This window comes from Lissotriton vulgaris, chromosome 5 (assembly GCF_964263255.1).
Source record: "Lissotriton vulgaris chromosome 5, aLisVul1.2, whole genome shotgun sequence".
Classification (NCBI taxonomy): Eukaryota; Metazoa; Chordata; class Amphibia; order Caudata; family Salamandridae; genus Lissotriton; species Lissotriton vulgaris.
In genome coordinates this window covers 1602861398-1602884357 of record NC_141693.1, presented here as the reverse complement: position 1 = coordinate 1602884357, position 22960 = coordinate 1602861398, and the positions used below count along the sequence as shown (strand labels likewise).

General features: G+C 48.7%; 1 protein-coding gene across 1 annotated transcript in view; it reads left to right on the top strand.

Moving 5' to 3' along the window:
• The first annotated feature begins 10730 nt into the window (after positions 1-10730).
• The window catches only part of REC8 (REC8 meiotic recombination protein), a 579900-nt gene continuing 567670 nt past the window's right edge, over positions 10731-22960 (top strand). Inside the window, exons 1-3 of the mRNA XM_086920433.1 lie at positions 10731-10786; positions 11760-11828; positions 18336-18478. Coding sequence (XP_086776559.1) covers positions 10731-10786; positions 11760-11828; positions 18336-18478 — 268 coding nt within the window. The remainder of the gene's footprint in view (positions 10787-11759; positions 11829-18335; positions 18479-22960) is intronic.

Below are 22960 nucleotides of genomic sequence, written 5' to 3'. Positions count from 1 at the left end.
AGTCTCCCGAGGCTCGGTCCGGTACACCCGCCTGCCAGCCTGCCTACATGCCTGTGTATCCCTGGTTGAGAGTCTGCAGGGAGCGGTCTGTGAGCCGAGAGCCGTGAGTCTGAGCCGCGGGTCCGAGCGGCTGGCTTTCTCCAGAGCCGTTCTCGCCCGCCTGGGTCCGTCCTGATTCACCCTCCCAGCGATTGCCGGTGATTGCCGGGTGCCGCCGTCTCCAACGCCGTCTATGCGGACTCCAGCGCTGGGGGTGACAGCAAGAAGAAGCAAGCAAGAGTCTAAGCGAGCCCAGGCAGAGCCAAGCAGAGCGGAGCTGGCATCCCGGCATCTAGCATCCTGAACCTAGTGCGGCAGCGGTTACCAGCGGCGCAGGCGGCAAAGAGGTGAGCTGCAGCAAGAGGCAGAGGCGGGCGGGTGGAAAGAGGAGAGAGAGCGCAGCCCCCCGGCCCATAGCCCTGCCTTGCCTCGCACCGCCTAGCATTGCCAGTATTGCCGTCAGTAGCACTCAACAGGACCCAGTGGGGCTTGGCTTAGCTTAACCCAGCAGGTCACCTCAGCTCTTCATTTCTGTGTTTCTGCACCCACTGCCCAGCACCATGTGCATACTGCACCTGCTATTTCTTCATCACCAAACGCCTTCAGCAGAAGTTCATAGTGCAGTAGTTTAAAGTGCAAAGTTTAATTAAGTGCACTTGACCTCTAGAGCCGCTCATCGGTTCAGGCTCTGACAGAGTTTGTAAGGAGCAGAGTTCATCCATCACGCCGCTGCAGAAGCCACTCCGTGTTTTTTAGTGTCTCTCACCAGTGCAAGCCAGTGAGCAGAGCAGAGCAGAGCTAGTAAGCGGAGCCAGCGGAGCGGTCACGTTGCCACCGCACACCAGCATACAGTACACAGTATCCAGCTGCCTTGCACATCCCGTGCAACTCGCATTACCTCTTAATTTTCCCCAACAAATCGCACCAACATCCACCCCCTCCTTTAGGGGGCGGAGTAACGGAGGATGCGGTCAGGGAGAGTAAGAGGCACACCTCCACCAAAGAATAAGGAAAAAGCTAAAGCGGTAGCAGCCGAAGAACTCCAAAGTTCGACCTCCCCCGGCCCCCGTCCTCCTGCCAATAATGACACACATCAGGGGCCAGATCCCAGAGTCTCAATAGATAAACAACCATTGCTTACAAAAGCAACTATTGCAGCAACTACAAGCAACTGGTTAACTGCCGCACGTAAAAAAACTATTGTGGCAACTCCTGCAGCGAGATGGGGCAGCAGCACCAAGACCATCCCGATAGCCCCACCAAGGCATCACTCAGTACCAAACAATAGTAAAGGGGCACTGATCACGGACTTTTTAAAAGCTGTAACAGAAACCACCTCATCCAACCGACAGCGTAGCAACTCCGGTGCCCTCAACACAAGAGGCAAAACTAGCACTACCCCAGCAAGTGAGTTCACAACATGCACCCCCAGCGGGAAAACTCCGAATCTGGAGTGCGGCAGGAAAGGTTTCCAGTCACCACAATGTTTGGAAGCCCCTCAAGGAGTACCCACAGGCATCCCAAGCCTTCAGTTCCTATCGTCCAATGCCCTTATCCCTTCTGAACTTAGATACAAGCAGCATATCCAAGTCTTCGAGGCACGAATACACAATCCTCCCACTCCAGTTGATTTTCCCAAACATCGGACACCATTTTCATTTTCATTTTTTCCACGTATAGATGGACCCCAAGGTCACAACGAAGGGGCCCCCGCCGAGGAGACGACCACAAACATCCCGAACCCAACCGGGAACCTAATGGGGATCCAGACCAACCCCCAGGGCGTCAAGTACCCCGGGGCCCAGGGATTCGCCAACCCCACCCCCATTAACAAGTCTCGTTTTTCTCCACTTTGGTTTGAAGCACATGTAATACGGAACCACTCCCAGTCGCCTCGTCAGGCAACCCCCAAGGAGGTGCAATCCCTCCTCCCAGCAACGCAGGACTTAGACCCCCTTCAGCCATTATCCCCAACCAGGGAATCACCTAGCAGGACCCCGTCTTTTCCACACCCTCCTCGGTCAGCTTGCTCAATATAAAGGACAAATGGCGCCCAGGCTTCCCCAATCGAACCAAGCAGTGATTCAACTCCATCAGCCTGGCAGCTCTTGTTACAAACAATGGACACAATCGCCAAAGCAATGTCTTACCATGCTGACAAGCTGGATACCCAAGTAGATCTTCTAAACATCCTAGCAATTCACGTTCAGGGGGTAGAACAGAAACTGCAAAGTTTCAACAAGATGGTCTCGAGGGTACAGCGAGACCAGGAAACTACATATCAAACGTGTAACTGCCATTGCACCCAAATAATAGACAAACTAGCGGAGGTCCCCACCATCCTTTTAGATCTACTCGCCTCAAGCAGGGAAGTCACAGAAAAGGACGCCCCGCAAACAGTGAAAGATAACAATGCCCTAAGGGAGACTGACCCCGAATCACCCAACCATGTGGGCAAACAGATACAAAGCGGCGCAGTTCCCTTTTCAAATCAATATCAGTCAGACCTTTCAGCACCTAGTCCAGCAACTACTGTCACTAACCCAAATATCTCAGTCTTACAACCAGCAGAAAAGGTGGAGCAACCACAATCTGAGCCACTCACACCAATCAAGTTACTAACTAAGCGTGAGAGAAAACGCCTAAGAAAAACAAGAAAAAAAAGGCAACCTAGACAGGCAATCAATTCATTCCCTGTGCAAACTAACCAGGAACCAAACCAGAGCGACAATGAAGAAGCCCCCACTCCTCCTGACACAACTCCATACAATAATCAATTGAATCACCCACCCATGCAATTTACCCACGCAAACCGTCCAACTAACATTAAAAGGGAATAACTGCAGTCTGAGAAAGTATATAGCATTTTTAAGCCACCAACGAAAGCTAAACACATTAAATCCACCAAGGAAACCTATTCAGTGAACTCACCAAACAAACCAAAGAAACCTATGATAGATACAACCACATCAAGTCCACGCAATGCACTTTCAGTTACAGAAAATCTAGGGGACAATATCTTTCAAACCGACACAGCCAATAATTCTAATGCGGGAAGCACTCAAGCAACCCGAACAATTGTCCATAAATATCCAACCGAAAACAATGCTAAGGTAACTTTGACCACTTCTCTGAGAACAACAGCGCCACCACTGCCTGATAATGTCTCGGGAAGGGCAGTACACCCAGCATCGCACCAGGATTTCTCCTCAAATTCCACCAAATTAGACTTCATCCCCCACTACGTATCAAGGGGAAATCATGACATTTTAAATAGAAGCATTTTACTTAAACTCTTTAAAGCACTGCCCTCCCTGAGTCACATAAATACCAGTGACATTGTTAGTATTGCATTCAAAGAGAATACGTTCTTTAAGGGACAGGAAATCACCACAGCCTCGTTCTCAGCCACCTCCTAAGGTGAACAAATTTGGCAGCAGAGGGATCAATTTGCAACATGGGGTATTGAGTTAAAAAAGATCGACCCCCCCCTGCTACCCCAACCTGCTCCAACCAGTCTACCCATCAGTGGGTCTGCTAAAAGGGGCAAAAGGCTTGAACCATCAAATTTTTCAAAAAAGAAACGAGTGCATGTCCAAGAACATTACTATCACTTTGCTAACCCAGAATCCATTATGCCTTTGGATCGAACCACAGCCGGACCATCTCAAGATATGGCATGAATCAATACTCATGCAGCTTCTAATCGTCTCCAAGGCTGTAACATCTGCTCCTGGAATGTGTTCGGGCTTAACACAAAACTTGAAGATCCAGGCTTCATGGAATTTATTTCAAAGTATAAAATTCTTCTCTTCCAGGAAACTTGGATGATTAATCCTACTCCCATAACTGGATATAAGGAATTTCAGCGCCCCGCCGAAAAGGCAGGAAAACTAGGGAGAGCCAAAGGAGGGCTTTCAACGTTTGTCTCAACCGATATTCCATGGCAAGTATCAACAATAGAACTCGAGTTTTCTTGGCTGCAATGTGTCAAACTTGAAGCCCCGTCTCTAACTTGTTTCTGATACTCAATATCTATATTTACCCATCGTTCAGTCGGAAAAAGATATGCGTAGACCGTCTATTAGCAACAATGACAACCTTAAAACTTGCCTATCGGGAAGCAAATATCATCCTGTCTGGGGACTTTAATATGAACTTACTTAAAGCCATTGACGAGCGCTCACAAGCACCGAAACTACGAGAGTCGCTCGGCAAGAGATGTGCGGCCAGTCTGTCGGACCTTTCAATGCAAATGCTAAATGGGAGCGGCCAGACAGACTGTGCAGCCGCACACACTAGGATTACTCACAAATCTGCCTCAACAATAGACTACACTTTCACGGATCAAGAGCTTTCTCCCTTTATCCCAAATTTCCAAATATTGGATAGGACTGAAAGCGATCACCAACTGCAAACATTCACGTTACCAATTAATACAGACCACGCAGAGCCATCTAGAGTATTATCAAACCAAACGCAATGCTTTAACCTAAAACGTCTGGTCTGGAAACCAGATTCGATAAACGACATCATGGGGACATGTACCAACCTCTTAGAAAGACTTCAAATTGAACCCATTAACACTCAGGCATGGGAATGCTTTACTCTAGAACTAAATCAAAAATTTTGCAAGCAGGCTATAGGGAAAAAAGCCAAAAGTCATCAAGGGGCTGAATGGTTCACAAAATCCCTCAGGAAGCAAAAACAACAATTGAACAAACACCTCAGGAGATTACGCACTCAGTGCTCTGCCCCCTCCCAGGACCTCCTGCAACTCATCTCCAAAGCCAGAAAAGACCTAAAAAAAGACATCAAGGCAGCCAAAAAAGCATTCCAAGAACAACTATGGGCCAAACTCCACCATTCTACTAAACAAAGGGACTCAAGGCAGTTCTGGTCAATAATTAACCAGTTAGAAAATGGCAGGAACGGGCACCACAATTCTGACATCACGGAGGACTCCTGGAGTGCCCACATTGATTATCTATACAACGACATGTCAATGGTTTGTCCCGTAACTCACAGCCTGGAATTAGGGGAGAAGCCAACTGTTGTAGATCATACCAGAACCACCCCCAAATCTGAAGCTTTTGAATACTCTCTGCAAATCCAGAAGGAGCAAGTATTAATAATCATTAAAAAACTAACACCCGAGGGAGCCCCAGGACCCAACGGGTTGCCAAACGCCTTGTTTCGGCACAACCCTCTATTCTGGTCTGATGTCCTCACGCCACTTTTTTCTTCAATTTTAGCTTCTTCTACCATCCCAGACTCTTGGAGGGGCAGTATTTTAAATCCAATATACGAGTCGGGTCCCCGCTCCGACCCCTCCAACTACCGTTTGATAGCCTTAATCGATGTGGAGGCCAAAATGTATGCATCAAACTTGCTGGCTGACCTGGAGGACTGGTCAGGAAGCAGTTACCTCATCCCCTATACCCAAACAGGATTCAGGGCAGGGATGGGTACACTCACGAACATCTCTGCGGTTACCCTGCTAGCCAACCAAGCTCTCGCAAAGTCCAGGCCTTTGTATGCTTGCTTCATAGACCTGAAAGCAGCCTTCGACAAAGTCCCAAGAGCCAAGCTATGGGTAAAAATGCGCAACTGGGGTGTTCCAACCAAACTCCTGGATGCCATAATCAACTTGTATTCCCAGACGTGGGTTCAGGTCAGGAAAGGCGACGGGCACAGCATCACCAAAAAGATTCAAACCCTTAACGGGCTAAAACAAGGGTGTGTGCTGGCACCCTGCCTCTTCAACATCTATATCGCCGACCTAGATAACCAACTACGGTCAATTCCATCAGACCCTCCAAAACTGGGTAATGTCCCTATACCCAGTCTTCAATACGCGGACGACATTGTGCTCCTCGCTCTAACACCAGTAGGCCTGCAGCGACTCATCCCCAAATTAGGAGCTTATACCACCAATGCCCAATTAACCATCAACCATCAAAAAACAAAAGTGATGTGTTTTGCCAGAAGAGTTAAATCTAAGGCTCATCGCAAATTTACCTGGCACCTGGACGGGCAACCCCTGTCCCCAGTAGACTCCTATAAACATCTAGGTTTCACTATTAACAGTAACCTCAACTTCAATTTACAACTGGGGCAAGGCTGTATCAGAGCTAAAGAACTGCAGTTCGCCTTCAGTGTCCTAAAGAAAAAACTTACGGGGTGCTCTACAGGCCATTTGCTTAAAGCCATTTCAGCAAAATTTTTACCCTCAATTTCATATGGCTCGGAAATTCTAAACACGAAAGACGTCATCTCCTTAAACTCAGCACAATCAACTCTCTTCAAGGCCCTGTTCTCAACCCCCCGACACATTTCACCATCCCAAATTCGTCTTGAGTATGGCCTGAGAAACCAAATCCCCAACAGACAAGGGGCATTAGCGAAATACTACTGGAGAATGAGGGACGCAGAGGATAACACCTTAGCACACTACTGCTGGAAGGAAATTGAAACCCAATCCAGGCTAAGTAATTCAACGTTCAGTGTTCTGAAAGACTCTCTCGCGGCACTGCAAGTAGAGGAGGCCTGGCTTACCCTCCCTACTTACTCCAGTTTCAAAATCGTAGTGAACAACGCAATTAAAAGGACCTCCCTATTAATGGACAAAACAGCTGTCTAAAAAAAAAACACACCTGGACCGTGATTCAAGGCTATCAGCGGCTGAAACCTCAACCATATTTACTCGATCATTTCTCCCAGGAGAAAAAACAGTACTTAAGGTTATTGCGGCTGGGGTAATTTCCATCAAAAGATCTGACACCAAAATGGAAATACCTCTGGCAATCCAAGGAATGTCGCTTATGCGGAGGTCGGGAAGAGTCCCTTTTACACCTGCTATGCATATGCCCCTCCCTGGCAGCTACCCGAAGAACGTTCCTTCAGGAAGCCTTAAGGAAGGAAGAAATACGGACATGCAGAGCTGCTGTCATCCAATGCCTTGGAGGGTCATCAATCCAACTGTCCTGTAGAGCAATAACATTTCTCAAAATGGCAGCAAGAGAGCTGGATAAAAAGGAAATCATTCACTAATTTAATTAGTTCCAGCATACCCATCAACGGCATAGTCTTAATGTTTTAAATTCCTCTGTTTTAAAATTTAAAATGTATTTTTATTTAAGGTGGTTCCCCACCCTTTTATGATTTTTTAATTGAAATCAAATAAAAGTATATATGACTGACTGACACTAGAGTGTCTCCCACCTCAGAGGTTTGTTAAGAAAACCCTCACACACCAACCTGGTTAGTGTCATGCTTCATCATCGGGTCCCAGCTGAGTAGCCAAACCTATTTCGGTATCCTCAGGAAGAGGCTGGCTTGTTCCTGAGTACTCCTTGGTGCGAGTACTAAAAATGCTTTAACACGTGGTAGCTGTTTTGCTTCCCTTTTCTTAGAGAAGTTTTTAGTCCACTCACATGATTAACTAATAATGTGACAAGTCCATGGCGATACCAAGAGGAATGTGAAAGTTCTAAATTGTGTACAAATTGCTGGTAAAGCATCACATGGAGTATTGTCCTCAGTTTTGTAGAACCTATCTAAAAAAAAAAAAAAAGTTTCATCAGCACCTACGTTTATTTAATGTCTGCCTCTGAACCTTGTGTACTTGAAGACTTTACATTTTTTTATGAGGAGTACTATTTCTGTTTACGAAGGTATTTCAGTTTCATTATCAGCTATTCTCGATTCTTGGTTCACTCCTTCCTCCCTAAATTTACATAGCACTTTATCTGTTGCATCACATGGATTTTTCAGGCTATAGATGTTTGTAATAAAGTTGTGCTATGTTTTTCCATCAATCGGTACTTCAGATATTCTACTATTTTTTTCCCTAATAGCTAGTCACCAAATTCTATTATGTACATCTTTTTCTTTATAATTTAAATTCCCCAGTAGGGTAGCCCTGGACAGCCGAGAGGTAAGGGTGCAATGTATTTAAAAAGTAGGACATGTACTTTTAAGTTCTACATGTCCTGGTAATGGAACACTCTTAAATTAGTTTCGCTACTGCAAGACATACCTCTCCCATAGGATAAGTTTGTAGTTACCTTATTACATTATTACCTTATTACATTTTATAAGTGCCATTTCTAAATGGCAATAGGTAACCAGATCATGTTTGGTGTCTGTGGAATCACAATTTAAAATCCGCATTTCCAAAACATATGGTGACGTCAGATTTTAAATTGCAGTTCCAAACATCCCACTTTTAGAAAGTTGAAATTTTCTTACCCTAGTCATTTAGTGTCTGTAGCCTGTTTCCAGTCACGAATGGATGTAGTTGACCGTTATGCTTTATGTATTCCTCCTAGACAGCCACACATAATGGGGAGCTCTAGTGGAACTGGATAGACCATCACTGGCAGGATGGGAGGGAGGGAGGAGTTGGGTACAGCCCCACTTAAAACTGAAATAGGCTGTGTCCTGCATCCACACAAAAGGATGCATACCCCCTGCAGGGCAGGAATGTCAGGGAAACCTCTAGCAGCTTCTCCCCACTTCGAAGGCACAACTGTATAAATACGGGACCTCAGGCTACTCTTCAGTACACTTCTGGACCTGACAGGAAAAATAACTGCCATGTTATTCCAAGGACTGGCACTCTGCTGGACTGCTGCGCTAAAGGAACTGCTGCCCATCTGTGCTGACCTACTGCCCTCTGAAGTGGACCTGCAACTTCATCTGCAACCTGGGACCCCACAGTGACTCCAAGAGGTAGTCTGCTGGCCTCCTGATCTGAGCCTCTGGGACATAAAAGGCTTCTTCCCAAAAAGGTCCTGGGCCCAGCAGCAGCAAGAAATGACCCCTAAGTGGAGCCTCTCAGGTCGTGGGCTCTTGGTGTGGATGACAGGCTCTTAAATCAACCTTTGGGTTCTTTGCTACAGTGAACGGGCCCATTTGCACCAAGACCGCAACGCTCGCACTGAAATCCAGCACGAGCCACAACAGCAGTGATCGCCTTCGGGAGACTGCTAACACAAAGCACTCTCCCTGCCATCTGGATTGCCCGTCCTGTTCCTTGCGCCATGCTGACAACTGGCCACGACGCTCTCCTTGCTCTCTGCGACGCTCTCCAACATGGAACATGGTCTAATTGTGTCAGATAGTTGGGAGCTGGATGATGTTGGGAGTTCCAGAGGGTAAATGGTTGCTGTAAATCATGCTTGTTAAAATTACGCAGTGGCTGCTGCTGGATTCTGCAGAGATTTGGCAGCAGCAGGCGGAGATGATGTTTCTGCTCATGTAATCTCATGTGGTTTACATGTCACCCTCTACACACCAAGTACGAGTTCTGGGATGGGAAGATGTAGGAGACGTGTGGTGCTCCTACGCACTTAATAACATTTTATGTCTATCTTACTTTTATTTCTAATGTTTTGGGTACTTAGCATGGTCTGGATGTATCTTCTTTCGACAGGATAGCCATATTTAACATGCACTACATTCAAGTAGCTTTTGTATTACTATTTTGATGGTTATGATTTTCTCTTTTTATTTTTTGCTTTTATTGATTGCTGCAAGGGGAGGTGTGTAACATATATTGGATAAAGCACTACTTTATACATGGGATAAAGGATAGCAAAAAACATACATGTTGCTGTAAATAAATACTTTCTTCCTGTCAACGTACCGCTAGAAAAACAGGGCAAAAGAAAGTAAAGCCATGTTTGGTATTCGTTATATGAACAGCTGCTCTAATTGTGCTCCGTGACCCTCGTTGCCATCCACTGCTGGCTTTGTCAGTAGGGACTGTGACATTAGAATTCAACCACAATAATTTGTTACAGTTGAGATTTGACGTAATTTCTTTATAATCGGCGAGTGGGTGGGTCAAAGTTCAGCGTTTATAAAGACATTAGAGACGAGTTTATAGACAGGGGTTGTAGAATCCTATGTATTTATATGGTGTATTTTCCAACCTGCCTCTTTTTGTATAAAAAGCTGCTGCTGTCAGAATAGTCTTCTCTTCATCATCCATTGACGAGCGTTCCTGAAACTGTAGTAGTCGGCAAGGGACGTCGAGTGCGGTTTCCTTTTTTAATCTATTAAAATAAATCCCAAAAAACTCAAGCGGCTTTAGACTCGTGGTTCCCATCATGCAACACCGAGTGCAGAAGTGAAAATAATTTATATAAAATGAGTAAGCAAAATGCCTGACCTATCAATGTACTAGTGGCAGTTGCCAGGGGTCGTGTAGCAGTTGTCTGGCTGACAACAACCTATTAGCTCCCTGCTCCGCCCCAGCCACTGTCACCCTCACAGGAGACGAGCCTGCTGCTCCGCTTTCCACGATGACTGGCTCCTCATGGGCGGGACGAGAGACAAGTGCGAGTGAGAGCCGTGCTGTCATTGGCCTTGAAAGAACGGGGCATTCACTCTTGGCCCCTCCCACTGCTACCAGCGCCAATTAGAGGTGAGGGAAATCCCGACCCCCGAGTCACGAGGCAGGAGAGCGGTGCTCGAGGGATCTCCTGCAGCTAGCGTGGGGGCATTTCACGCCTCTGGACTCCCACTGCACCGACTGCAGCACTGATCGCTGCACCCCTCCCCTTTAAAGATCGTTTTTTTACTTCAGGTTAAAGTCGACGGTCCGCGTGAATAGAGGAAAGAAGTTTACCTCAGGAGTCAACAACGTGACTGTCACCTAGGACGAGGAGAAGCGCGTGGCCATGTTTTACTACCCCAGCGTCCTTCAGCGCCACACCGGCCGCTTCGCCACCATCTGGTATGGGTCCCGAGGGCGAGATTGTGGTAAACCTTTGCAGAAGTACTATTGCATTACTAACAGTTGAAGGGCAGATTTGCAGCGGACTTGTTGGGAATGCTGCAAGTAATGGTTGCTATTTACAGCTTGGAGTTTAGTGAAGTAACAACCCCTGGGGTACCGTTGGACTTCGATCTCCAACCAGTTGGCCTATGCTGGAAGTAACATTAGTGTAGTACTGGCCTTGGTAACTCAACTATTTGGTCAGTGTCCACAAGGGGTTGTTTAAACGTGTGAGGACTGGGAAAAAAAGAATTAAAGACACTATACACACACACACACACACCTGTGAACCCAGGGGGCCTTACGTGGTTGTAGTTTGCACATGCTAGTTGGTGAGGCAGCTTGGGCCTCTCTGTGAGCTGGATAAGCGATGCGAGCCAACGATACTTTTCAACCTCTTCCTCACTATTCTTCTCCGCTATGTACACACAGCTATTTGTAAAAGCACCAAAATGCCTGATTATATTTTTTTTATTAATCGAAATCCCCATTTTGATTTTCTTTAGCCCTCAGCTTGCAAGCAAGCAGCTTCCAAACCCTTGTTCCATCCTTAGTAGCAGGATGGTTCCTACCTAAGGAGTGCATACTGGGCTCTGTGTCCAAAGCTTTTTAGCTTACCCCAAGACCCTTCTATTTGGTCCCAGAATTGTTACGCCCCCAGTCCAGCTTAAGAACCTCTTCAAGCTCTCTGATTCGAACCTCGAGTTCTCCTCGCTTTTCTTTCCTATTAGTCTTAGCAAATAAAGACATCAAAAGCCCACAAATGACGGCCTTCAGTGTGTTACAAACTATTTTCATCTTTGTTCCCTGCGTATCTTTCTCTTTAAGGAACGTCACTACTGCATCGGTGAATTTGGATTTCGGTTATTATTTCATAGTAGGCTTTCTCTTAGAAGCCCCACCCTTGATATTATTTGTGTTTTGGTTTCAGGTTGGCAGCGACACGTGGTACGAAGATTGTGAAGCGAGAATATCTGACGGTCAATGTGCCGAAGACCTGGTGCGTATCATGTGAAAGCCTTAGGTTTGTGGTTGGGCGGCAGGTGCTGGCTTCGGGATTAAAGTGGGCAGGTGCTTCCTGAGGGACTGAAAACATTGCTTTCTGCAGCTTTCGGTAGGGTGGAGGCTCTTGGGTGGGGCAGGCTGTCCATGTGTCCTGGATCAGGGTGGAGGCTCTTGGGTGGGGCAGGCTGTCCATGTGTCCTGGATCCGCAGGATGCAGTGCCAATAGGTGGACTGTAGTTGCTCGCTCAAAGTCTCTGCGATGCCTCTGGGTACAGGTAAGACAGTAGTGCTGCTTAAGGCACCAGCTGGCTGGTACCACTGGTCGGGAAGCTTAGATGGCAGGTGGGCTCTGTTGGGCAAAATATTGCTTGCAGTGGCATATGCATGCTGAGCTTGGTGCTGGGGAACCAATTCCTGTCATCCACTCAATGTCCTGCGATTCTTGGCAAATCACTTTGAACTCCCTGTGCCTAAAAAGTAAATAAAAAGGGATACTGACCTTGTGTAATGTAATCTGAAGCTCATAAAATGTGCTTTAATCGTCTTGAAAATTAGTAAAGTGCCAGCAAGGGAACTTGTTTGAAAGGATATTTAGCAGATATCAGACTTGAATATTATTTGTGCCAATTAGTCTGTTCCAACCCAATTGGTATCTGATCACGACTATATTGTTTGTCTAACTATTAGACAAAAAAGATCAAAAAGCAACACAGGAAATCTTTTTTATCAAAACAATATTTCTTTTATATATATTTTTCATAAATGAATAGGGTACATATCAACCATCAAAACTGATCATAATGCATTCAAATGAAAAAGGAATTTACAAATTGTTCCCATAGTACATCTGAACAAAAAAGTCCAATCCAATAAATCAAAACAAAAAATGACTCTTATTTTTCTTAAAGTAAAGGTCACTTGTAAAATTAATAGTGGATACGGAAAATGGACTCGGTAGTCGACGTTTCGGTCTTTTGTCGTGTTACTCCTTAAGACCTTCCTCAGGACAACTGATATTAGCATGTAGCAGTGACCCCTTTTTTCAATTGATCCTGACGTTACTTCAGAACCAGTATATTCTAAACGGACTCTCTATGGCGGTCCCGGTTTTCTGAGCGACTTGCGTCTCTTAAACTGGTCTGCGTGGGGAGTTACTTTCTCTCACAGCCAGGCGTTTCTTTTATTCTTTTAAAATATTACTGTCTCTTTTTACATTAGACAATTTGCAGAAATTAATCCTCCGCATGGAAAGTAAAAACCTTCCAGATCCAAACGCTAGAGTCCTCCAAAGTCACGCAAGATCGAGAAACACCGAGAACAGACTAATTGGCACAAATAATATTCAAGTCTGATATCTGCTAAATATCCTTTCAAACAAATTCCCTTGCTGGCACTTTACTAATTTTCAGTATCTGCCCAAGCCCACAAGGGTATAGTGGGTTTCCCACCGTTTTTTATTTAATGGTCTTGAGCCAAGTTTGCTCTATGTAAAACTGTAAAAATAAAATATTAATGCTGGTGAGAAGATATTGGCTGCTGGACTCAAGTGAGCTGACCTACAGGTGAGGGTCTGCTGTGCTCCTGTTTGGCTTTGGGCTTTGTTAACTGGCTGCTGGACTTGTGTATGTGACTACTGCCTGCAGGTACTGAGGACGACTGATTGTCCTAGCTGCGTGATCTTGAGGAAGACTGTGTAACAGTGCTGGTGGTAACATGGTATAAGCTGGCAAGTGGAGTTACAGTAGGACTCTAATAGCAGAGGCTGGATATCACCCTCGCATTCCAATGGTAATGTCTGTGGGACTAGAGTGGGCATTAGGTGCTCGCTGTGGTGCTTGGTGTTCGTATTGTGTAGGCCAGGGTACTGACTGCTATTCTCTGCAGATTTAGCTGGTTGTGAAGTTAGGATACGGCTGACAAGCTTATTTAATACCTCCAGTGGACAGGTGCGACTGGCTGTGCATGGGAAGATGGCTCGGGCACATGGGATTCTAACTGATGGTGATTTGTTTTCAGGGTATTCTGACATGGTACTACGTTTCCCCGACAGGGTGGTGGAGGAGGGAGAAAAGAAAGCCGGGATTGAAAGGGCTTACTGACTATGGGTGAGGACTGAGAGATGCTGTAGGCCATGGCTCTTTCTTGGTCAGAAGAAACATTCTACTGTTTGGTGTACGGTGCTGGGAAGGTGGTGCTGCTGGTAGAAATGGGTTGGTAGAGGCCACTCTCTGCATACTTCTTTTGAGCAGAGGTTTCTGGCTGTGGAGCTTGGATGAAGTTGGAGTGATAGCTATGGGATCACAAGTATTCAAGTGACTGTAGTCTTTGGAGTGTAGCGGTTGTGCTATGGAGGATATTGATGGCTTCTTGGCACATGAGAGCGAGTGGACAGCACCTGCTCAGTCCAGAACCCTCGTACAGTTTCTGAGCTGCAAGTGGGTTCTGGATGAGCAAGTCCTCGACTCAGTTTTGTTTGAATAGGGTGCAGGTTCAGGGCTCCAAACGTAGGAATTACTACTGGTGAAGTTAGCAGGAGATACTGGCTGCTTTGCTGGGAAATGCAGATGTGTTGACTGGTGTCTTTGCAGCTACATTCAGGCTCTGGTGGTCTGAAAGTGTTGATTGTAGGTAGGCATGGTGTGCTGGCTGCGGACCTAGACATGGTGTGCTGACTGCGGACCTAGACATGGTGTGCTGACTGCAGACCTAGACATGGTGTGCTGACTGCGGACCTAGACAAGGTATGCGGACTGCAAACCTTGACATGGTGTGCTGACTGTGGACCTAGATGTGGTTTGCTGCGCTGTCAAGACATGGTATGCTGGCTGTGGACCTAGACGTGGTGCGTTGGCTGCGGTCTAGACGTGGTGTGGTGGCTATGGGGCAAAACATGGTGTTCTGTTTATGGACTTGGTCATGGTGCGCTTGCCATGTACCTATTCGTGGCGTGCTGACTGTGGACCTAGATATGGTGTTCTGGCTGCGGGTCTAGACACAATGTGATGGCTGCGGCCTTGATATGGTGTGCTGGCAATGGACCTAGACACAGTTTGCTGGCTGCGGACCTAGACACAGTGCGCTAACTGCGGACTTAGATATGGTGTGCTGACTGGGGACCTAGACAAGGTGTGCTGACTGCGGGCTGTGGCCTAGACATGGTATGCTGGCTGCAAGCCTAGACATGGTATGCTGGCTGCAAGCCTAGACATGGTATGCTGGCTGCAAGCCTAGACATGGTATGCTGGCTGCAAGCCTAGACATGGTGTGCTGACTGCGGACCTAGACATTGTGTGCTGACTGCGGACCTAGACATGGTGTGCTGACTGCGGACCTAGACATGGTGTGCTGACTGCGGACCTAGACATGGTGTGCTGACTGCAGACCTAGACATGGTGTGCTGACTGCGGACCTAGACAAGGTATGCGGACTGCAAACCTTGACATGGTGTGCTGACTGTGGACCTAGATGTGGTTTGCTGCGCTGTCAAGACATGGTATGCTGGCTGTGGACCTAGACGTGGTGCGTTGGCTGCGGTCTAGACGTGGTGTGGTGGCTATGGGGCAAAACATGGTGTTCTGTTTATGGACTTGGTCATGGTGCGCTTGCCATGTACCTATTCGTGGTGTGCTGACTGTGGACCTAGATATGGTGTTCTGGCTGCGGGTCTAGACACAATGTGATGGCTGCGGCCTTGATATGGTGTGCTGGCAATGGACCTAGACACAGTTTGCTGGCTGCGGACCTAGACACAGTGCGCTAACTGCGGACTTAGATATGGTGTGCTGACTGGGGACCTAGACAAGGTGTGCTGACTGCGGGCTGTGGCCTAGACATGGTATGCTGGCTGCAAGCCTAGACATGGTATGCTGGCTGCAAGCCTAGACATGGTATGCTGGCTGCAAGCCTAGACATGGTATGCTGGCTGCAAGCCTAGACATGGTGTGCTGACTGCGGACCTAGACATTGTGTGCTGACTGCGGACCTAGACATGGTGTGCTGACTGCGGATCTAGACAAGGTATGCTGACTGCGGACCAAGACATAGTGTGCTGACTGTGGACCTAGATGTGGTTTGCTGTCTGCGGTCTAGACATGGTATGCTGGCTGTGGACCTAGACTTGGTGCGTTGGTTGTGGACCTAGATGTGGTTTGCTGGCTGCGGTCTAGACATGGTATGCTGGCTGTGGACCTAGACTTGGTGCGTTGGTTGTGGACCTAGACATGGTGTGCTGACTGCGGGTTGTGGCCTAGACATGGTATGCTGGCTGCAAGCCTAGAAATGGTGTGCTGGCTGCAAGCCTAGACATGGTGTGCTGGCTGCAAGCCTAGACATGGTGTGCTGACTGCGGGCTGTGGCCTAGACATGGTATGCTGGCTGCAAGCCTAGACATGGTGTGCCGACTGCGGGCTGTGGCCTAGACATGGTATGCTGGCTGCAAGCCTAGACATGGTGTGCTGGTTGTAGACCTAGACGTGGTCTGCTGGCTGTGGCCTAGATGTGTGTTCTGGCTGTGGACCTACTCATGGTGTGCTGGCTATGGACCTAGTTATGGTGTGCTGGCTGCAGGTCTAGACACTGTACTGGCTGCGGCCTAGACATGCTGTGCTGGCTGCGACCTAGACATGCTGTGCTGGCTATGGACCTAGACACGGTGTGCTGGGTGCGGACCTAGTCACGGTGTGCTGACTGTGGACCTAGACACGGTGCGCTGTTTGCGGCCTAGACATGGTGTGCTGGCTGTGGTCCTAGACGTGGTTTGCTGGCTGCGGCCTAGACATGGTGTGCTGGCTGCGACCTAGATGTGGTGGGGTGGTTGTGGTGTGCTGGCTGTGGGACTAGACATGGTGTTCTGGCTGTGGGCCTAGACATGGTGTGCTGGCTCCGGGCCTAGACATGGTGTGCTGGCTCCGGGCCTAGACATGGTGTGCTGGCTAAGGGCCCAGACATGGTATGGGCTGCAGCCTAGACATGGCGTGCTGCTGAGGGCCTAGACATGGTGTTCTGGCTGCGCGCCTAGACGGTGTGCTGGCTGCGGCCTAGATACGACATGCTGGTCATGGACCTAGTCATGGTGTGTTGGTTGCGGGCCTGGACATGGTGTGCTGGCTGCGGGCCTGGACATGGTGTGCTGGCTGCGGGCCTAGACATGGTGTGCTGGCTGCGGGCCTAGACATGGTGTGCTGGCTGCGGGCCTAGCCATGGTGTGCTGGCTGCGGGCCTAGACATGGTGTGCTGGCTGTGGACCTAAACATGTGTGCCGACTCCGGGCTTAGACATGGCATGCTGGCTGCAGGCCCATACATGGTGTGCTGGCTGCGACCTAGACATGGTGTGCTTGCTGCAGGCCTAGATATAGTGTGCTGGATGTGGGCCTAGACATGGTGTGCTTGCTGCGGGCCTAGACATGGTGTGCTTGCTGCGGGCCTAGACATGGTGTGCTTGCTGCGGGCCTAGACATGGTGTGCTTGCTGCGGGCCTAGACATGGTGTGCTTGCTGCAGGCCTAGACATGGTGTGCTTGCTGCGGGCCTAGACATGGTGTGCTTGCTGCAGATCTAGACATGATGTGCTGGATGCGGGCCTAGACATAGTGTGCTGAATGCAGGCCTAGACATGGTGTGCTTGCTGTGGGCCTAGACATGGTGTGCTTGCTGTGGGCCTAGACATGGTGTGCTGAATGCAGGCCTAGACATGGTGTGCTGGATGCAGGCCTAGACGTGGTGTGCTGGATGCAGGCCTAGACGTGGTGTGTTGCAAGCGGGCCTAGACATGGTGTGCTTGCTGCGGGCCTAGACATGGTGTGCTGGATGCGGGCCTAGACATGGTGTGCTTGCTGCGGGCCTAGACATGGTGTGCTGGATGCGGGCCTATACATGGTGTGCTGGATGCGGGCCTAGACATGGTGTGCTGGATGCGGGCCTAGACATGGTGTGCTGGATGCGGGCCTAGACATGGTGTGCTGGATGCGGGCCTAGACGTGGTGTGCTGCAAGCGGGCCTAGACATGGTGTGCTGCAAGCGGGCCTAGACATGGTGTGCTGCAAGCGGGCCTAGACATGGTGTGCTGCAAGCGGGCCTAGACATGGTGTGCTGGATGCGGGCCTAGACATGGTGTGCTGGATACGGGCCTATACATGGTGTGCTGGATGCGGGCCTAGACATGGTGTGCTGGATGCGGGCCTAGCCATGGTGTGCTGGATGCGGGCCTAGCCATGGTGTGCTGGATGCGGGCCTAGACATGGTGTGCTGGATGCGGGCCTATACATGGTGTGCTGGATGCGGGCCTAGACATGGTGTGCTGGATGCGGGCCTAGCCATGGTGTGCTTGCTGCAGCCTCAGACATGATGCGCTGGCTGAGGACCTTGTGTTTGGCAGATGACTGAGATGACAGAGGTGCTGGTTATATAGCTCAGGGATGCAATAAACTTTGGGTGGGGGCACAGTTATTTGTAGTGATTCTCTAACACCAGGTAAGCCCTTGTCTGCTCTCTTCCTCTTTACAGCGAGGAGATCATTGCTTATATCCTGGTGCAGGTGCTGCCTTCGTCCCCAGGAGGCCAGCGCCCTCGCTTCTCCCTCTATCTCTCTTCCCAGCTGGGCTATGGCGTGGTCTGCGTTTACCATAAACAATGTGACTACCTCATCGGTAGGTGGTGAAGCCAAGTCTATGTCTGTTAGGTTTTCCATAGTTTTTGGAGCATGTCTCACTATTTGTCATTTGCATTCGAAATCTAAGTATCTCATTTAATAATCGATGTATACCATCTCACGATGTGTCCTGTTGGAAAATGTATGCATATTGCCTCCGTTTATCTGTCCTGTGTCAACATTTATGTGTTCTGACTTTTTATTTTTTTGTCACATGATCTATGTATCCCATCTGACAATGTGTGGGTCCCTTCTAATATTTATGACCTCTTCTCACTGTCTTCAATTTACCATGATTTTTGGAATTTTTAAATAAAGGTTCTGGGAAGACAATTTTTGCTAGCAAAAATTAGGATTTCTTATTAGTAATACCTATATGACAAGGTTATGGGTACTTATTTGTCTTTAGTGTGTGTTATGGTAATGAGTGTGCCATATGATTTACCAGGTACCATGCTCTTTTTCATGCATTCCATTATCATGAGGCTTGAGAATTTGGTTTATCATATATTTTTAATAAAAAAAAATGTAAACATATTTTATTGAATGCTAATTAACATACAGCAATATTTGCAATACTCAGCACTCCCAATCATTAATTAACGCTTCATTTATACCTCAACAGATTCAGATGCCCACCTCCCTCTCTCCCTCAAGTGGTGTGGGCGTGCAAATTCAAGAGGATACATTGTGTGATGCGTAGCCATCAGCTAAGAGTACACAACCTAATAACTCCAGATGCCATCTGCGCTTCCCAGTGCTCTAATTCTCCTCGTCCGTCTGTGGGACTGACAGGGCCTGCACTAACGCTTCCCATGCTCTGGCGTGCTCTAAGATCTTGTCATGACCTGACCGCTGCGCCTGCCTCATCCTAACAGTACTCTCGGCCTTTGCCCATTTGCTAAATTCCGCTTTCCAGCGTGCATAGGACGGTCCCTCCTTTGACTTCCAATGTAGGGTGATCTACCTCTTTGCCAATATGAGCCCCAAATCTATAAATGTACACGTTATTTTCGTCTTGGGTGTGTGGGGGAACCAAAGTAACACACATGTGGCCATGTCATAGGTTAGATCCTTACTTGTGATTTAATTTAATAGTTCTCCCACTTCCGTCCAATAGCTCCCTATTCCCGGGCAATCCCAGAGCATGTGTTCCAGTTCTGCTCCTCCCTCCTAACACCTGGGGCATGGTGCGTCCCACGCCTGGAAGTATTTCTGAATCCTCCCCGGCGTCAGGTAGGCCCGATGTAGTATAAAAAACGGTATCAATTGGAGCCTCGCATTCGGTGCACTCTTCAACACTCTTCTGATGATATGCCCCCATGTCGTGTCTGGTATTGGTCTGCCTATTCCTGCCTCCCATTTTGACTTCAGGTCAGTCAGCGGCCGTATCCCTTCGTGCAGCATCCTGGAGTGGAGGCATGTAACTGCTTTAAAGGTCCCTGATGCATTACCACATACTGGCATGCCATTGTCGTCTGTGGTTCCGCCTGCCCTTCCCTCCAATGTTTCCGGATCGCCGACACCATTGCGGCATGGACAGGAAGTCGCCTGTCGGTAGGTCATATCTCTCCTGTAAGGCCTGATAGGACAGCAGTTCTCCCTCCTCATAGAGGTCTCCTACCATCTGGATTGCCAACCGCTCCCACTCTTCGAGGGCCGACCAGTCACTCCCATGTGGAAGTGCAGTTAGCATCCCCAAAGGATCTCCGGAGCATAGGGATGTAAGACTCCTGCCTTGCGCTGGCTACGATTCCAGCATGATCTCAATGTACGCTCCTCTAGGGTTAAGTCCCTTAATCGGAGCGTCTGTTGTAGAAATATATACGATAGGACATGCCTCGGGATCCCTGTACCTCTCATGTGTCAGGGCCTCTGAACTCCAGTGCGACCGCCTGCGTAAGAACCTGCAGCTGCGCCGCTAAGTAATAGATTTCGAATTCCGGAACTGCTAGTCCTCCCTCCAACTTCGGCCTCATCAATTTGTCCAATGCTATCCGTTTCCTACCGGTCCCCCACAAAAAGCTTATAATCAATGTTCTTAATTCTCTGAACGTCGCTGGCGGAACCCAGACAGGCAGCGTCCGGAAGTAAAAAGTAGCCTCGGTAACGCCACCATTTTAAGTAGGGCTACCCTCCCCATAACTGATAATGGGAGCGTGGACCAGAATGTTATGTTCCCCTTCAAGGCTCTTATACACCGCCCTACAATTCCCTCCAGGACATCTGCGGCGCCATGATACAGCCTGACCCCGAGGTAAGTGATGCATCTCGGTTCCCATTTTATCTCCTGAGGGTAGACCGGCGCCACTGCACCCGGCCGCACCGGCATGAGGCTCGTCTTACTCCAGTTCACTTTAAGCCCAGACAGCTCCCAAAACCGAGTCAGCAGTGCGATCGCCCCCCGTAATGCTTCTCCTGTGTTTTCCAGGTATAGGAGCAAGTCATCTGCATACAGCGAGATGCGATGTGGCATCTCATTCCGCCAGAGCCCTCCAAAGCACTGTCCCAATCTCGCTCGCACAGCCAGGGGTTCTATCGCCAATGCAAACAGCAGCGGGGACAGTGAGCATCCCTGTCTCGTCCCCCTCATGACCGGATACTGGTCAGAGATCAGTTTCCCCAGCCTCACCCTTGCCACCACCGAGGAATATAAAACTGCTACCCAGGCTCCAAACTGCTCACCCAGACAGAAGCGATCAAGCACTTTATAAAGATATAACCATTCCAGGCTATCAAAGGCTTTTTCTATGTCCACTGAGAGCACCGCCGGTGCGTCCAGGCCACGGTGTTCCGTGTCCAGTATCCCCATGAGCCGGTGTATATTCATGGAAGTGTTCCTAGTCGGAATAAATCCAGGTTGATCTGGGTGCACGAGAGTGGTCATGTGTGACAAAAGCCTAGTAGCTAGTACCCTGCTCAGTATCTTATAGTCCGTCGTCAGCATAGATAACGGTCTATACGATGTGACGTCCACTCTGTTCCTGCCCGGTTTTAGGAGAGGTATAATAAACGCCTCTCGCATGGAGGATGGTAGTCGACCTGGCACCTTAGCTTCCCTGTAAACCGCAAGGAGACTTGGAGCAAGGAAATCAATGTACTTTACATAGAACTAAATCGGTAACCCGTCTACACCCGGTGTTTTGTTCCGGGCCATTTGCTTGATTGCACCGCGGATCTCATCTAGCGTGATGTCCAGTCCCAATTGTGTAGCCTGTTCCTCTGTCAATTGTGGGAGCTGGGATTCCTCCAGCTATTCAACTATTGCGCCCCTCTCTGTCCTTAAGCCACTCTCGTACAATACCTCATAATATCCCCAGAACCGCGCCAGGATCTCGTGTTGGGCATGCACTATAGCGTTTGGCTCTGTTTCCAGCGCTAGCATTGGACATCCCTTCGGTGTCGGGTCCGCCAGCCACGCCAACAGCGCCCCAGCTTTGTCCCCCTCTGCGTGTACTCTAGCCGTGTACTTCTTATAGTCGAAACTGCGCAATCTTTCTACTTCTATCTCTACCTGTTCCTTCGCCTCGATCAGCTGTGTGTTCAGTGCCGGCCGCCCCGGCCTCTGTAGTTTCAGAGTTCTCAGTGTCCGTTCAGCTTTATCTATACCAGTCAACAGCACTTTCCTCATCCCCGCATATTTGCTAATACATATCCCTTGGACCACCACCGTGAAGGCGTCCCATTCTACTGCTCTGGATGACGCCGTTCCCTCATTTTCTTTAAAATATTGTTCTATGCCTTCTCCTATTGCTGCCTGGTAGGCTTGGTCTTCTAGGGTTTCTGGGCGTAGACGCCAAGTAGGGATAGTCGATCTCTCTAATTCCCAATTAAGAGATATCAGCAAAGGGTTGTGATCAGATATGGTTCTGGCCAGGTATTCTGATCTACCCACCACGGCGGCCAGCGGTCTTGAGCACAGAATCGCATCTATACGAACATGGAGCTCGTGGAGGGCCGAGAAGAATGAGTAGTCCCCCTATCATGGGGGTGTTGATTACGCCAAACATCTACCAGGCCCCATCTGTCCTGCCAGTTCAACCTGTTCTGTGTGAGCCGGTGTACTGGTGATTCCGCTAGCGGAGGGTGAGACCTATCCAGGTCGATATTTGTAATTGAATTGAAATCTCATCCCGCCAGGACCGGATTAGTCAAATAATACGCCAGTGCGCCCGACAGATGCTCAAAGAAGTGCGCCTGATCCGTGTTTGGTGCATATATACTGCAGAGTGTGATGTCCCTCCCATTCAGTCGGCCCTCCACTGCCACATATCTCCCCCCTGGATCTACAACATGTTGTGTGGCCTGAAACGGAACCCCAGCTCGCACCCAAATTAAGGTACCTCTCGCAAACGCCGAATACGACGTGCAGAAAACCTGACCCCTCCACCTATGCTTTAGCGCTTGCCCTTCCACTTTGGTAAGATGGGTTTCTTGTAGGAAGGCTATTTGGACGCCCCTCCTGAGTAAATAGGCATGT